Source organism: Manis javanica, chromosome 4 (genome assembly GCF_040802235.1).
Source record: "Manis javanica isolate MJ-LG chromosome 4, MJ_LKY, whole genome shotgun sequence".
NCBI classification, from domain to species: Eukaryota; Metazoa; Chordata; class Mammalia; order Pholidota; family Manidae; genus Manis; species Manis javanica.
In genome coordinates, this window is record NC_133159.1 from 76,631,778 (window position 1) to 76,647,500 (window position 15,723).

Below are 15,723 nucleotides of genomic sequence, written 5' to 3' on the forward strand. Positions count from 1 at the left end.
ATCTCCAAGCATCTCAGCACAGGGAATTCACTAGTATAAGAGGCTCTGAGCGAGGTTGGGGGCTGGTTGCCCACGGGTGAATGAGAGGGCAAGGATCGAAGCCGCGATGAGGGTTTGCCAGGCCTCTCTGAGTCCCCTGGGCGTCCTAATTGCGCACCCTGCAGCCTCACGCTCGCAGGCTGTCCCGCAGAGTGGGCGCCCAGCTGCGGGCTGCAGAACAGCTGCAAGGCCCGCAAAGCGTCCACCCGCCAGCCACCAGCGTTCTGGACCCTCACTGCCCAGGGAGGAGCCCTAAGAGAAGAAGGAGGGGCGGACGCCCGGTTCAGCTGGGGCTGCAAGGCCGGGCCGCAGAGGAAGTTGGCCGCCCACTTGGCCAGCACCAAAAGCCTTCGAGCATACACTTTCTCCCGAGGCTTCGCGGGCTGCGCTGAAATTATCCACTTAAAAAGAAAGGAATTCACACAAATCAAATAACGTCTCGGAAGAGGCCAGCATGAAAAATGGTGCTCTTTTTATACAAGTCAACCCAAACATCTTTACATAGTTTTCAAATTCGTAATATTCTGGGAGGGATTTATTTTTTCTAAACCAAGTCACGCATTTCATCTGTACACTCTGCTTTAGTAAAATCAGCTCCCTTGAATTTCATCACTTGTTAAAAAAAGATAAACTTTATTTTTGTAATTTTCAATCACAAAAAAATCTATATTTTTGTCTAAGCATTTATTTTACTGAATCAAAAAGACATGAAAAGAAAAACGTTTTACTAACGTATATAAGTGACTCTTTTTTGGACAACATATAATAAATATGATATATCACTTATCACTCAGTCTTTCAAATGTACATTTTTTCCTATTATGGAGCATGCCACTTTTCCAAAAGAAAAAAGGTCATGAGAAATCAGTGCAAAGTTCTCAAGTCACCCTCCTCTTTTCTCTGGGACAGACGCAAAGTCCACAGCAACGCCCTCTGCCTCGGAATTTGAGGCTGGCTTGTCCATCTACAGTTCTCTCTGCCCGTGCGGCTTCCTCTTCGTGCCTTTCTTGGCTCCCTCCTCATCCCTCCCTCTCCCTCCCTCCTGCATGTCCCTAAAATCATTTTTAAAAAGAACTTGAGGTTTTGTTTTTGTTGATGTTTTCACTTACTGGTCGCACTTTGTGTGGGGGTCAGCGTTTTCGCCAGTGGCCAGTCCCACTGCTGTGGGGGGGCGTTCCAGCCCTGCCTCTAGGGGTGGGGAGATGGAGAGCGGATGACCGGCTCCTCTTTGCCCCCCGCACCCCACCCCCGCCCATCGGTGAGCACCTTCCTCCCTTCTCGGCTTCCTGGTCGGCTTGCTGGAGAGGCACGAAGACCTGGCGCGGGGAGAGGACGGGCAGCTGTCCGGGGCGGGGCGGGGCCGAGAAGGGGCTGCAGCTCCTTCGCGCGTTCTTCACCGGGGATGCGGGGTGCCTGGGATGGGGTTGGACAAGGGATTGAGGGTCGGCTGTCCCCCAGGCCCCAGGCCATGGATGAGCACGCGGGGCACCAGGGGCCGCTGCAGCTGGGGATGCGGCGCGGGAGGAGTCCGGTACATGCTGCTGTACATGGCGGCGGCGGCCGCTGCAGCGGTTGTGCTGTCCATGCTGCCCAGCAAGCTCGGGTGGTAGAAATACGGCGAGGGAAACATCCTCTGCAGTGCCGAGTAGTTCCCCGCCTCGGCTAACAGCTCCAGGCCCACCGCCGTCTGCCGCTTCCACTTGGTCCTGAAAAAGAGCGGGTGTGCACACACACACCCGCAGGGTGGGCACTGTCCAGGCACCAAGGCCCCTTCTCTCGCCCTCTCTTACTCTCTCTTCCTCAAGAAACAGGAGGACTGAGAGCTGTCCTCTAGCTCACAGAATGACCCAAATCCAAGTCAGTTTTGTAAATTTCTCCCTCAATATCTGAGACATTCATAAATGAAATTGCAGGGGCTTGGACTGCTGCTTTTTCCTTACCCTCTGCTCTGCTACTGCCCCCTTATAGTTTGGCTACTTCCTGAAACTTTCCTGGAGGCCAACTGAGGCAGCTTTTTCTATAGGTGGTCGGCTTCCTCCTCTAATTCCCTTCCCCAAGTGGCCCCCAAGCAATCTCAGAAGGTCTGCTCTCTGCTCCGCCCCCTTTCCTTCAGGCTGAACGAGAAGCCGTAAACAAAGGGACACAGAGACTCCAGGGCTTCGGACTTCTGCCTCTTTTGGACCCCGGGCTGTAGAGACACATATCTCTCATCAGCCCATCAGGACCTTACAAGCAGGTGGGGCTTAAGGGTAGGAAGGTGAAGAGGTTTCAAAACGGAATTCGTTTGAGAGAGGGCTCTCCAAGGTGACAGTACATCGGGCCATTCCAGGAGGGGAAAAATGCATTTCAAGGTCTTTTCTCCTCTGGGATAGAGTAACAATTAAAACCTGCGATCAGTTTTCCTGCATCTCCTCCCTCCTCCACCGCCGCAGCCCACTAGGAAGAGGCCAGCAGGCCTTTGCTCAAATGCCCCAAGAAGGAGCCCAGGGCTAGTGAGCCATCCATATCCGGCAGCTCCAGCCAAATTAATAAACATGTCTCCCATTTTAAATTGGCTACAAATGACAGTAATGTTTTCTGACAGAATTAGGGTGGCTGAAACCGTATGTAATGAGACAGAAAATTATGGTAAAGATGACAACTGGATAGGCATTTCCAAATGCACTTGTGGACGATTAGAAGACAAACAAGTGGAAAGGAGGGGGAGAGAAAATTGAGACAAGGGAGACGACGACCAGGCTTGGAAACATAGCATAACCTAAGCCTCAGATTGCCCTGGTTCGCCTACAAGTGCTGCCAGCCTCTTTCCTAGTTTCCTTTCAATGGAGGCAGCATTTTCTGGCTGGCTCTGAGGCAGCTAGTATAGGGAACAGACCCTCATTCCTGACGCCTAGCCAGCTACTGACCCGGCCATTTAAGCTGAGGCCAGTGGGGCAGCTCTTCCAGGACTGAAATAGTTAGGCTGTGTGGTGGGCTATATAGACATTTGGACCCAGCTAGGGGCAGGCCCAAAGAGTGCAGCCCACAGGCTCCACAGGCCTGAGTGTCAGCTGCACAGATGTCTCAATTTGAAAAGGTATGGCTTGTTTGATTTGGGGGCAAACTGGAGGAATTCCAAACACTAAGTTTTGAGAGGGGAAGTACAGCATATGTTAAGATACTTTAAAATGCAAAATTTTCGAAACTGGCTGCCCATTAATCCCTCTCACCTCCTGGGTATGGCTAATTTCTGCTTCATCCTGAAGGCCCCCAAGCACCCTGTCCAGGCCCTCTGAGTCCCTGGAGCCCTCAGGCCAGGACAGAAGACTAGTGCTGTGGTCTTGATCCGGATAGCCATACGCCTTTGCTCTCCCCCACAACCTCCCTTACCTGCGGTTCTGGTACCAGGTCTTGACCTGGGTGTCTGTGAGGTTGAGCGCAGCTGCCAGGTCCATGCGGTCCTGCACACTCAAGTACTTCTGCCTCTCAAAGCTCCGCTCCAGTTGATTGAGTTGGTGGTCGGAGAAAGCCGTCCTGGCTTTCCGAGGCTTCTTGGCTCTCACAGGGGGACTCTCTCGGCTGCTTGTAATCTCCCGGTCTCCTTCCTCCTTTGTTCCTACAGTAGAAACCCACACACAGCGTTAAGGTAGCCAGGAGTAGAGAATGGTGGGGTGACCCCCTGGCACACACTTCCACATTCCCAAGCCAGCCACTGGCCTCAGAGGGGCTACAGTCTGCCACCATCCTCACATACACACTTGGACGGTAGCCAGTATGAGAGGAGGGGACCGGTTTCTGGCTGGGGAATGTGGAGTCTGTGGAGCTCTTAAAAGAGTCCTAAAAAACAAATTTCCCATCTTTGGAAGTTAAAAAGAAAAAAATACCTTTACAATATAGGGTCCTTTTGTTATTGTTTCCTTTGACTTGGGGGAGACCCTGTTCCATTCCTTTATTGTTTTCACTACGACTTTGTTTTTTCTGATTTGTTAGTTTCAAAAGATCTTTCTATACTTTTTTTTTTCCTTTGAGCAGGAGACATCGTTTTGATTTTACTTATTTCTGTTTACTGAAAGTTATAGGCATTTGTTTTCCTTTCTCAAATGCACTTGTGAAATGTTGTGAAATGGGATCAAGCTCTCTGCAAGCTGTTTGCATGGGTCGCTTAAAGCTTCAGAAAGAATATGTCACCCAGGCAGAGTTGAGCTCAAAATCACTGAGCCCATCCAGGTGACAGCCAGAGATTTCCGGATTCTATTTGTCAACTTAGGTTTTTTACTGAAATGCTGGGAAATCGATATGTCAATCCCTCTCTGTTTGTACCCGTTTTTGCTGCGCTCCTTGATCTTCCCTGCAGGAAGAACAATAATCTCTCTAATTGACCCACTGGGGAGGTTGGTGCACAAAAATCGCCAGACCAGACTGTACATCTGTTTTGGGCACTATTATGCTAATGCTATAATAGTAAAATGAGGAGCCAGTATCCTACCTTCCAGACAGTCAGTGCACATGTTTCCCTGGGATAGCAAAGATTAATAACAATAATCAACTTATCAATAAAGGAAAAAAACCCAGCTCTCCTGGTATGTTAATACTCATTTGTCATGCAAAGACCAGAACACTTACTTATGAAATTGTGTGAGAAAACTGTATGGAAGAAAATGGAAAAGGGGAGTTGAAGGACGGTTTCAATTACTGAATATTTTACAAATATGGATAAATCCAATTCCATAAAATTTTATCATGCTACCTCCCTACAATTACTTATAAGAAAACAAAGATCTTACTAAAATAAAATATTCAGTTGGGGCCATGGGGTAAGAAGAGTGCTTTAAAAAACTGAAAAACTAATTACACATTTTTACCATGTGGGCTTCCTTATATTAATCACTATTTAATTTTTTTTAAGTTGCTGTGTTAGTCAACATGGAAATTTCTCTTTCGTTAAATCTGCTAAGTCCTAATATGGTGTTTTAAAAACATGGTTGGGTGAGGGATGAAATAATTTGCATTAAAGAATAAACACCACTTTGTGAACTGTTTCTCTCTCCCACCTCCCCCAATTCCCACTCCCTAGGTTTTGGCTAGAAAAATCGCAAGTCTTTTCCTTTTATATACGAAAGTATTTGCTGTCAGATCACCTCCGCCGCTGCCCCTTCCTAATAAATTAAAATAAAGTAAAACAAGGAAAGGATCCGGATGGTGGTAAAGGTTGAGAAGTAGAATGTAACACAATAAACAGAATTTAGGACGAGTCCCCAAATCACACGCCTAGGCCTCCCTTTGGTTTGCAGTTTTTGACTGCGGCGGAATTGCCTTAGAAAAGCTCCGGGAATAACTCCTTATCAGAGATTCGCAGGAGACCGAAGGGGAGATTGGGAACCAGAAGGAGGAGAAGCTAGATGTTGAGGGAGCCGAGGCTCCGTGACTCACCGTGGCATTTGATGTCGCTCTGGGAATCTTCCCTCTTGTCGAGTTTGGTCTTACTGTCCTCCTGCTCGAACTTTGGCCTGAAGCTCTCGTGTGCTGCGTTGCTCTCCTGCTTCGGGGTGTGGTGGGGAGAGGAGACGCTGGTGCTGTAGGGTGCACACGCCGCCAGAGGTTTGCTGTCGCCCAAGATGTCCTTAATTAAAAAAGAAGAGGTGGAAGTCCTGGGGGCTGAGGCGGCCGAGCCCAGCTGCTGGGCAGGCGGCGGTGGCGGCTGCTGTTGCGGAGAAGGCTGCAAACTTTGCGTGGGGGCCGCAGCCGCCGGCGGGGGCTGTTGGCTGTGGCGGAGATGGTGGTGATGCTGGGGCCCTTCTGCTACCAGATGCGGCTCCGGGGGCTCCATGGTGACCGAGATGGGAGAAGAAGGCGCCGTTCCTGCGGTATCAATCTCCGAACAGGGGGACGGAGTGGCCTGACTCCTAAAATCCGCGGTCCTGGCCTCGCTGAGCGGGCAGAAATCTCCATTCATCATGCCGGGACTGCCCGAACTGGCACTGGACAAAATCGTGTCTATTCCAAAACTCGACCCGCTGGCCCCTTCCATTGTTGTCATTTCTACATGAGGTCCACGCCACTCCGCCGCTCAGCAGCCGCCCCGACCAAGCAAAGGAAGCTATCGATCGTAAAACAAAATAAATACTAAACAATGTTGTTGCCGTTTCAAAAAAAAAAAAAGGTGGGGCGGGGAGGGAAGAAAAAATAATTGGGAGGTGGCACTCGTGGACACTTTCGACACTTTTTTTTCCCTTATGCAAAAAGTAGGGGTGGGAAGAAACGAAGAAAGGAGGGGGAAAGTTACAAAAATTGTTGAGCAAACACGGAGCTTGCGCTCCACGAACGACCGCGCACGTGGGGCGGCGGTGGCGGCGCGAGGGACCCAGGCGAAGGCGCAGGCGGAGGGAGGCGACCCCAACGCCGCCGCCGCCGCCGCCGCTGCCGCCGCCGCCTGGGTCTGCTAGCAGCAGGAGGCAGCGGCGGCGGCGGACCACAGGTGCAGCGACCGCGAAGCCCCGGCGGCAGCGCGCCCTCGGAGCTCCCCGGCGGCTCCCCGAGGTGGCCGCCGCTCGCGACTCGGCCGCCCCGGAGCCGAGTTTCTGAACTTTCTTGTAAAGTTGTGAAGCAGGCACCGCCGCAGTGGTCGCGGCAACACGAAGAGGAAGAAGAGGAGGAGGAAGAGGAGGAGGAGGAGGAGGAGGAAAAGAAGCAGGTGCAGTCAGAGGAGGCGGCGAAGACGCGATGCTGTGCGACTCCGGCCGCTGCCGGGCGCGTTCGCTTGTAATCCGGCAGCGAGCGGGCGGCGCCGACCCCCTCCCGTGACGTCACGGCCACTGCCGCCACCGCTCCCCGCGCCGCGCCCGGCCCGCGCCCCCGCCGCGGAGGCAGCGCGCCGGGCCCCGCGCTCTTATTGGCCGCATCCGCGCGAGAGAGCGACGCCGACGTGCCGTGAGCCAATGGGCGCGCGGCTCACAAGCCCGTCAGCGCGCGCTGCTCGTGCCCCGCTGCTCTTTTGAGAATCTGCACATCCCTCTGCCTGCTGCCCAAAGCCGACCACCTAGTCCTACAGTGATCCTGGTGTCCACAATCACGCGTGAGGGCAAAGGGACAGAGGGGAAGGAGGCAGACGGAGACTAGAGAAGGGAACCAAAGAAGTTAAAAAAAAAGGGGGGGGGACAGATTAGTAACAATTTGCCGGTTTTCTTGAGAAGTCGTGTGAGGGAGGGGAAAGAGGACAGGAAGGGAAAAGGAATCTGGCCGCTTACCTTTAGACTCCATCTCAGTCGCCCTCGCAGCATCCCCAAAAATGCGCTTGAATAATCCGAGTACACTGAGAGCAGAGGAAGGGGATCCCTGAAGGAACCCACGAGAAAGTGTGTGACTCCAGCAGCCGGAGCTCTGGGTAGGCGGGCGACTCCGAGCCCTGATTTCTGACCCACAGAGCCCGGACTCTGGCCCAGCCAGGCAGCCAGTCCCTGAGGGGTTTGGAGCGGGGTCCACGTCCACCCGGCACATTCAGGAGGGGCGAGGGAAGGGCCCGCTGCTCAAAACCGGGACCCATCCTGGTCACCAACCAAGGCCTGTATTGGAGGAAATGCCTGGCCAGTTACTTTCTTACGAGCGGGGGAAATAATGCCCCAAGCGTTCTCTAGTGGAGAGGGCAGCCGCGGCTCACTGCCGCATCAGGCTGGCATGAGGCTCGAGAACCCGGGTGGCGGGTCCGCAGCGGGTGCTCCCGCCTCGCCTCCAGCCAGATCTCTTATCAATCTCGTTCTCTTCCCAACCCCCTGCCCCGCTCATTTGGAAAGGAAACAGTCACTGTGGATCCACTTGGGACCAGGAGCATGGCATGACTGTGAAGTCTCGTCGGAGGGTATCAACTTGCATTATTTTCTCTAGGACGTTTCCAACCTGTCTCTTGTTGAATGTCAGAGTAATGGGAAGTGCCAGTGACAAGACGTAGTATTACTCCTGATTAAGTGCCGTGTCAACCTAATTAGCAGAGTAATTATAAGGTGCTAATGAATGATTCAAAGTTCTTTGAGTTACATTTTACTCCAAATTACCATTTTAAGAACCCTATGAATCTTGAGTTGCTGGCATGGCTTCCGTGACTAGGTGCAGAATGACGGTAGAAATGGCCTTTAAAGTCTCCAAGGGCTGGGCCGAAATCTGTGATTTAGTTGCAGTTCTGAAGGCCTTTTTCTGGGGAACAGCTCTTTTCTATTGAGGCGGGGGTGGGGAGGGTGTCAGGGAGGCGATGGACCTCCTGGGACAATGTCTGTCTGTCTGAAGGGCAGCTGTATGAGCCCTCGGTCCGGAAGAGGGTAGGTGGCAGATTCCTCCTCCCTGGGCTTTCCTGGGAAATTCGATGTGTTTGAACCAGAAAAAGCCTGCGCAGTTTCGAGTGTGTTTTGAGCTTTTTCTTATCATCTTCTTGCCGTATTTTCACGGGCCTGCTTTTAAGGAGAAAGAGAGGAGAGGAAAAAACGAGGAGAGGATATGTGCAATCAGGACAGCCCTCACTTTTCTCAGAAGGCGAGAGGACTGTGGCGGAGCAGCCGGGGTTTGGTGAACCAAGGTGGGCACGCGGAACAAGCTGCAGGCCGATGCCGGCTGCGGGGTGCGGGGAGCTCCTCCGGAGCGTGGGCCCACTCTGGGCCGGCAAGCCGCAGAGGGCCTATGGTTGGTGCCCGGAGCGAGGTTGTGTCAGCAGCCCTTGGAGCGAGAACTGCTCACCGGTCAGGCCGACCGTGCCTCCTGTGGCAGACCTGAGGCCTTCCGGCCAGCTGGGAATTACAGAGCCAAGGGTACAGAGCCAAGGGCCCGAGACTGACGAGGGCATATATCTTATCGAAGGCCCAATGTCCCTTCCTTAAGGGCGGCTTCCTGCGCCCCTGGCACAGTTGGCTTCTCTGGGAAGGGCGCTAGAGCCCGAGACTACCCGAGTGTACTACACCTTCTTCTCCCTTCAAATACCAATTAGGTTCTTATTCTGACATCACCCACTAGCTTTCCAAATGAGGTGCGTTTCCTCCCAAACCTGGGGCTCCAAACAGCACTTCCCTCGCTGAATATTCTGGACGGGAAGTGGGGAGGGCGAAAACAAATTTAAGATCCAGATCTGACGGTACTTCACAAATCAGTTATTCTCAACCTTAATAAATAATTCATTTAAGTCTGTTTTTGTTTGTTCCGACGCCTAAAATGACTCGAGTTCAAAAGGCTGATGGCACAGCTTGTGTCGGGCAGTTTGACAGGGTTTTTTTTTTTTTTGCTTGTAATAATTCACATCAGTAGAGGAGACAGAAATATGACCCTAGGAAAAAATGTAATCTAAAGAGAAAGAAAAAGAGGAAGATGTTAGGGGAAGGGGAATGTTCATTCTATGAAAATTCTTAAGCCAAGAAAAGGGAAGTGCAGTAGGCCCCACCTTGTGAATGTCTCAGATCATGTTTGTAAGAGAAGGTTAAGATCATAGAATTCTCTAGGTGGGATATTAGGAGATCAGCTTTGAGGAGTAACTATTGTGAGGGGAAAATGTGATCTTAACTTTTATCAAGGCTCCTATCTTTGGGTCCCTAACAAGAGGAAATGCTGATAGTGCCCTGAAGATACAAAAGAGGGACTCAAAGACTGTATTTCAATTTTACTGAAAAAAAATTCTTCAGATCAGGGTTTTAATTTTTCTCAGTTCTTTTTTTTTCAGATACATTCCTCTTTTGCCATTTTTCCCCAGTGAGTACATGTAATGCATACACCCAAGAAGTCATGAACTTTCTAGCACAGCAAACATAACTAACTCTTCATTTTAAAAGTATCAAAATTCAGAAATAGAACAGGGTGCAGATTAATCACGTTTTCAATTCTCTTGTATAGGAAAGGAAATGCATTAACTGGATTTAATCTCAGATTTTCCCACCCTATTTAAGATACAAATAAATACAGTCCTAAAAATGACATAGATTTGAAAATAATCTTCCACTTTCAGGCCTTCATTTCCTTAAAAAGAGTGATAAAGGAAAAAATAAATTCTTTAACTGAAGGATTTTGGAATTCTTGCGCACAAAGCAATTATTTGCCAACCATAGATAATGGAGAACAGACTTTTTCTTCCCAGCTCTGAAAGACACATCAGTCCGATCACCATTAAAAATGCTCCCTCCCTACCACAAGGAAAGATTCAAACACTGATGTATTTTAACAAGTTGTGCTCCTTAGTACACTCTCCATGGCCCACTTTTACAACTGAGCTTTGAATTTGTGTCTTTAAACTGGAGCATCAGTTTTAGAAAAAAAGCACTGAACTTTGAAGAAATGCAGCTATAGATTGTTATGAACCTGGTACTGGTATTTCTTCCTGACGTTTATTTAAATGATTCTAAGTGTCTCTGCATGATGACAATGCCAACTGACAAGAATGAGATGCAGACGCGCTTCCGTCCACTGGGAGGCGCCAAGAGCCCCGAACCAAGAGAGCTGGCTATTGTTTCTTTTCTTGAAAGATGGAATATGCACAAATAAGCTCTCTACGCTCTCAGGCTGACTTCCTGACCATAGTGTGACCTCTCGCAGTTTCAAAGCTACAGAAACGTTGGAAGTTTTCTTTCTTTTCTCAGTCTATCAATAAATGTCCGACTGCTTAAGGACTTGATGCACATTTGCTTAGAAAAATAATACATTAAAGAGAAAGGTATTAAAATACTGAAATTGAGTCCCTTAAATAGATTGAAACCAAGAGAGTGGAGATTGCAAACACAGGGAGAAGGACAAAGAGGAAGAAAAAGAGTAAGGTAACGGAAAACTGTGAGAGCTATAAACTTCACCACAACTTTAAAGATCAGCAGTTCAGAAGAGACCTGGTGAAGTCGGCTCTCCCTTGGGAGTTAGATGAGCATGTGCTGAAGCAGTCAGCAGGAATGCTAGTAGGACACAGAGGAAGAATGCTGCAAGAAGGAGTTTTCATCTCATTGTGCCACTTTCCAATGTTCTTGAACAAGACACTTAACCTTTCAGATCATAAAAGGGAGAATAGTCCTCACCTTGGATAGGCTGATTGTCATGACCAAGTAAGACCACCTATGTTAAAGCTCTTTACAAAATGTGAAGCAAGAGTTTGAGAAATGAACTATACAAAGATAGCGATTATTTCTAGGTAAAATAGAGTAGCCACATTTTTTTCCACTTCTTCCTTCCCTCACTCAAATATTTGGTCCATGCACCCAGTCAAAAACATCACGGAATGTGCATTCTGTGGCAGCAGCTTGAGAATGGGACACTAAACCACCTCAGAGAGTTGACAGGAGCTTGAAATGCTGGAAATTGCCATAAATGCCATTATGCCCACATGAATCTGCTATGGTTGGGATGCAAAAAAGAGAGTGGGGAGTCCTACTTTGGGAGGAGTTGGGGGAACAGGAAGACTTCCTCCTGCAGGAAATAAAGTGTGTTCAGTCATGAAAGAAAAGGTGTGTATTCTGAGTAGAGGGATATACAGAGGGATTTATATAGTAGCTAAGAGGATTAATTATGCAAAAATGTCCACAAATTGTTCAAATTTTTAATCTTCTGTGGGCTAGGCTGCAATCTGCCGGTATGTGTTGGCTGGAGAGCTCTCTCCTGCGGGCTCAGGGAAAGTACAAAATACTCTTGGAGCACCTTGGAGGGAACAGGAACTAACTGCACATGTCCACATGAATCTTACAGCAGGTTTGGTTTAACCCCAAGAGACGCTCCAGCCCCCTCAGTGAGGTCTTTCCCACCCCTACTCCGCTTCCTTTCTTCTTTGTAGAGTTGCAAACTTAGAGGGAGAAAGAAGTCTCCCTTGAGACCGGTGTGGAGATGGGGAAGTTGACATAGTGAGGGCACTTGGAGGAGGATATAAGGGGGAACATGGGGGGGGTAGATTTCATGTCACTCCTCCTAAACCGAATCATTGTCAATTGAAGACTGACTTCTGGAGGAATGGAATGGCCCCCGTGTGACACCACCACGTCCTACTATAAAAAGAACTCTGAAGCCGATAAAGCTCAGGAAGGGAGTTGATTCTTCTAACAACTTCTGAGGTTGTGAGGGAACAGAGGGGCCAAGACAGAGGAGAAACGAAAGCCTCAGAGCAAAGATGCCAATCATGGAAAGGGAAATTCATTTGCGACGTTAATTAACAAGCGGCTAATTAAAACAGCACTTTGAGCGCTAATCAATCGCCTTATTAAGTTAGAGCCATCACTGGAACAAATTGAAAGCTCCCCGCCCCAGCTCCTGCCTGTGGCTCGGGCGGGGTGGATTTTGTGACACCGTGTAGGGGGCCGGAGACGGGTTTCCTACCTCCGGCAGCCTCTGCGGGAATACGGAATCCCCCAACTCCTGCGTTCACCCGGCGGAAACGCCCGCCCCCGCCCCCGCCCCGGGAGTGGCTGAACTGGACATGTGTCTACGAGGCGATTTCTAGTCAAGACTCACGGGGCAGGGGAGAAGGGATTGGTTTGGAGGTCCACCGGATCAGCTAACGTAGAGGTTGCCTTGAGAAAGGAGCGCCCCCAAATGCCCAGGAAGCCGAACTGTGGGCGGCAAGCAAGGGGAAGAAGCAATTCATCCCGAGAGGGGGCGCTCTCCGGCGGGGACCGCGCATCCCCATTTCCTGGAACGGACCGCTCTACTCACTTTGAAAAGTCTTCTTCCTTGGCCCTTCTTTACCCTACTTCAGCCCAGAAACCAGGAAAAAGCTGGCCTGTCTTCACTCAGCAAGGATAGGACAGCCAGACTCCTCCTTGGGTCTGTCTCCTAGGGCTCCTTAAGAATGGGGTGGGTGCAAGGAGTGTAGAGGGAGTACTGATCTCTGGGACTACGTGCCTCCCACTCAACCCATTCACGCGTCCCCCTGCCTCTGGTCCTCCAAACTAGCTCTTGGAATTAAGAGTAGTATTAAAACTGAAATTTCGAATCTGCACTTCGAGGAGCCTTCCACATTTCCTAATTGTTAAATGCCCGCTTTTCACCAAATTCCCAAGGGAGAAGTATTTGGCAACAAGAGGGGCCTGTGAATTTAAATGCTAATTAAGTGGGTCCTTCTCCTGCAACTCCACCTGCCTGGCGGCCCTAGTTAAAGCAAAACACACGCGACAACCACCTCATTCCTGGGGTGCGGAGCAAAAAAGCACAGTAAAAGAGAGACCCCGGAGGACTCCTCCGTGGTTTGCTTTTTAACGGCCTGCTACAGAGAAAAAGAGGACGCCACCGGAAGAAGGTTTTTTGCGTGGCAGGTGATATGTGGTGTGGCCCAGGATTTGGTGTATAGTATTGTCTGCAGAGCTACACTTACGTCCTGAGCTGGCCCATGGGTTCGCCTTCCCTAAGCGGCGTCGCATCGTGTCTGCTATTGGGTCTGAGCATGCTTGGGGTGTCCCAGGAGAACCAAAGGAATGGCTCCCACGTGCAAGGTTCAAAAGCATTAATATTTTCATCATATTATCATTATTCAATATAATAATATTTGCTCGGTTAGCGGCACTAATTGGGCCACATTAAAACTGTAGTGCCTCCCTAATGGTGCGTAATGTGCCCACACTTACATTTTTCTCTCTGAGGATGGGGCGGCTCTTGGCTGGCAGGAGAGAGAAGACAGGCGAGCAGTGAGATGGATTAGGGTGTGACTCCCCAACACACACACACACACACACACACACACACACACACACACACACACACACACAGAGCCAGGTATCTTGTCGGGTGCGGTCGGCGGGTGGATGGGACCCTCGTCCGAGCCTTCGGCCCTGGGCAAAGCACCCTGAAGCCTCCTCCCCACCCCACCCCCAGGGCTTTGAACTGGGCGGATTGATTTCGCTACCCTTCCCTGCTTTTCTGGGTATGCCTTCAATTGGTTAGGTTTTTAAGGTTTGGGGAGGGCCGTTGTGAAAAATTAAAATACTCTTAAATGGAGCTCCTTGGCCGAGAACTGGAGGTCCCGCCTCCTAGCTCAACGCTTTTAGGACCCTCTTCCCAATGGGACTTTCTTTCTGAGATTCGAGGGAAGAACTGTAGTGGGAGTGTAAAAGCAGCACCCGCAGAGCAGGTCCGGTCGGGAGCTTTTTCCTGTTCTTGGTGCCGGCGGTCGGCCCCGGCGTGCAGCCCTCGGCAAGGTGGCTGTGAAGCTCCGAGAAAGTGCTCCCGCGGCGCCGCGGCGAGATCACTCTGAATATGTAATATAATTGTAACGCGCGCCGAGGTGTGATGTGTGTTCGGGAATGGGGGTGGGGGAGGTTGAAGTAGGATTGGGAAGAGGGAACACAGAACTCACATTGTACTGCGCAATCTAACAATCTGAACATTCCTTTATTAAAAGCTGCTGCGTGACATTTACACTGAGCCACCAGCCTCTGCCTCTAATCCAGGCGAAGACGTACTGTGCCGCGGAATCGTGCCTTCGGCGCGCGGGAACGCTGCTGTCCGCGGCCTGGCCAGGGCCCTCGGCCACAGCCCGGGAAGGGCCACACACGCCCCTCTCTGGGTGGGGTCAGAGGTACGGCCAGCACGCCCGGGGGCCGGATGTGACTGGCTTGCGGTATCTGGCTTTACTCTCCTCCAGCCGCCCGGCTCAAGGGATACCTAGTGACCGGACCCTTGCCTCACATCGTTCTCCGCCCACAACAAAGAAGTAAACTTTCTACCTCCTCTCCCTCCCTCCATAATCCGATCGTTTAGAGCCGCTGTTTTCCTTTTGTCAGATTTCGCCCTCCCCGATCAGTCTGAGTACACGATCAGAATTGCTCAGAGAGCAGGAAGCACATTGATTTCAGCTTGTTCTGTCCACAGACAGGCCCTGACAAGGTTGTTAGAACAGTCGGAGAGGTCTATACAATCACTTAATTACCAAAACTGTCAGTCAGGCGGGACGCGGGTCCGCTTCCGAAGCTGCGCCTGGCATTCCAGCAGTGGGCCGCGCGCATGATTGATTGGTGCTGATAGCATCGCAAAATAATTACCGCGAATTTTCTGATGTGTGATTTTATCCAAGTTCATGCTTCAGAGAGGTAATCGGAGGATGAGAAGGGTCAGTGCCATTTCGGATTACCTGGAGTCGGCGAGAAAGGGTAAAATAGAAGGGGGAGCTGCTCAGAGAAAAGGGGAGGCAAGGGGGTGCAGAGAGAGAGGGGGAAGAAGAAAGCGAGTTATGGATTGCTGAAGGGACTGCAAGCAATTCGTCAAACTGTGCAAGTGATTTCCTTCAGAGCCAGCATATGGCAGATTGATTTTGTCCAACGTAGGTTTAGCCACATTTAAAATGATCCAGCGGTTATTACTGCAATTGGCTTAGGAGCTGACAGGCAGTTGTAGGCGCAAGGAGTATAGATCCTGTTTACTGGAGACGTGTTCGTAACTGCTGTCAAATACAGTTAAGTAAATATCATTAGGAAAGAGATCCTTTAAGAGAAATGCCAATCCAATAAATATGGTTTTCTTCCCCGCCCTCCACTGGGCTGCCTGCGCCTCCTTCAGAAGTTCTTCCTGCTCTTTGGCTGCTCCTGTCAGACGTCGCAAGCAGGCCATTGATTCCCGCCGCCCTCCGGGCCGAGCTCCGTGGCCAAGCCTAGGGCAGAAGATGACAGACAGGCGGGAGGGCCAGGGAGACCCTGGGAGTGTCTGGCCTCGCACTCAGGTGGAGGGAAAGTTTTCGGCTTGATGGGGGCGCCCAGTAGGACGCACTTGCGCCCCTGCCCAGCCGAT

General features: G+C 50.6%; 1 protein-coding gene across 2 annotated transcripts; it reads right to left on the reverse strand.

Moving 5' to 3' along the window:
• Nucleotides 1-511: 511 nt before the first annotated feature.
• Nucleotides 512-7,349, reverse strand: BARHL2 (BarH like homeobox 2). 2 transcript variants are annotated; one of them, XM_017666254.3, is made up of 4 exons: nt 7,263-7,349; nt 5,449-6,115; nt 3,409-3,634; nt 512-1,745 (listed from the first exon to the last, which is right to left on the reverse strand). In XM_017666254.3, exons 2-4 carry the CDS (start codon nt 6,053-6,055, stop codon nt 1,433-1,435), a joined length of 1,146 nt encoding a protein of 381 aa, XP_017521743.2. In that variant the 5' UTR covers nt 6,056-6,115; nt 7,263-7,349; the 3' UTR covers nt 512-1,432. The 2 variants fall into 2 exon arrangements, with proteins under 2 accessions (XP_017521743.2, XP_073090362.1); XM_073234261.1 differs by lacking the exon at nt 7,263-7,349 and having other exon boundaries at nt 5,449-6,804.
• Nucleotides 7,350-15,723: the final 8,374 nt, after the last annotated feature.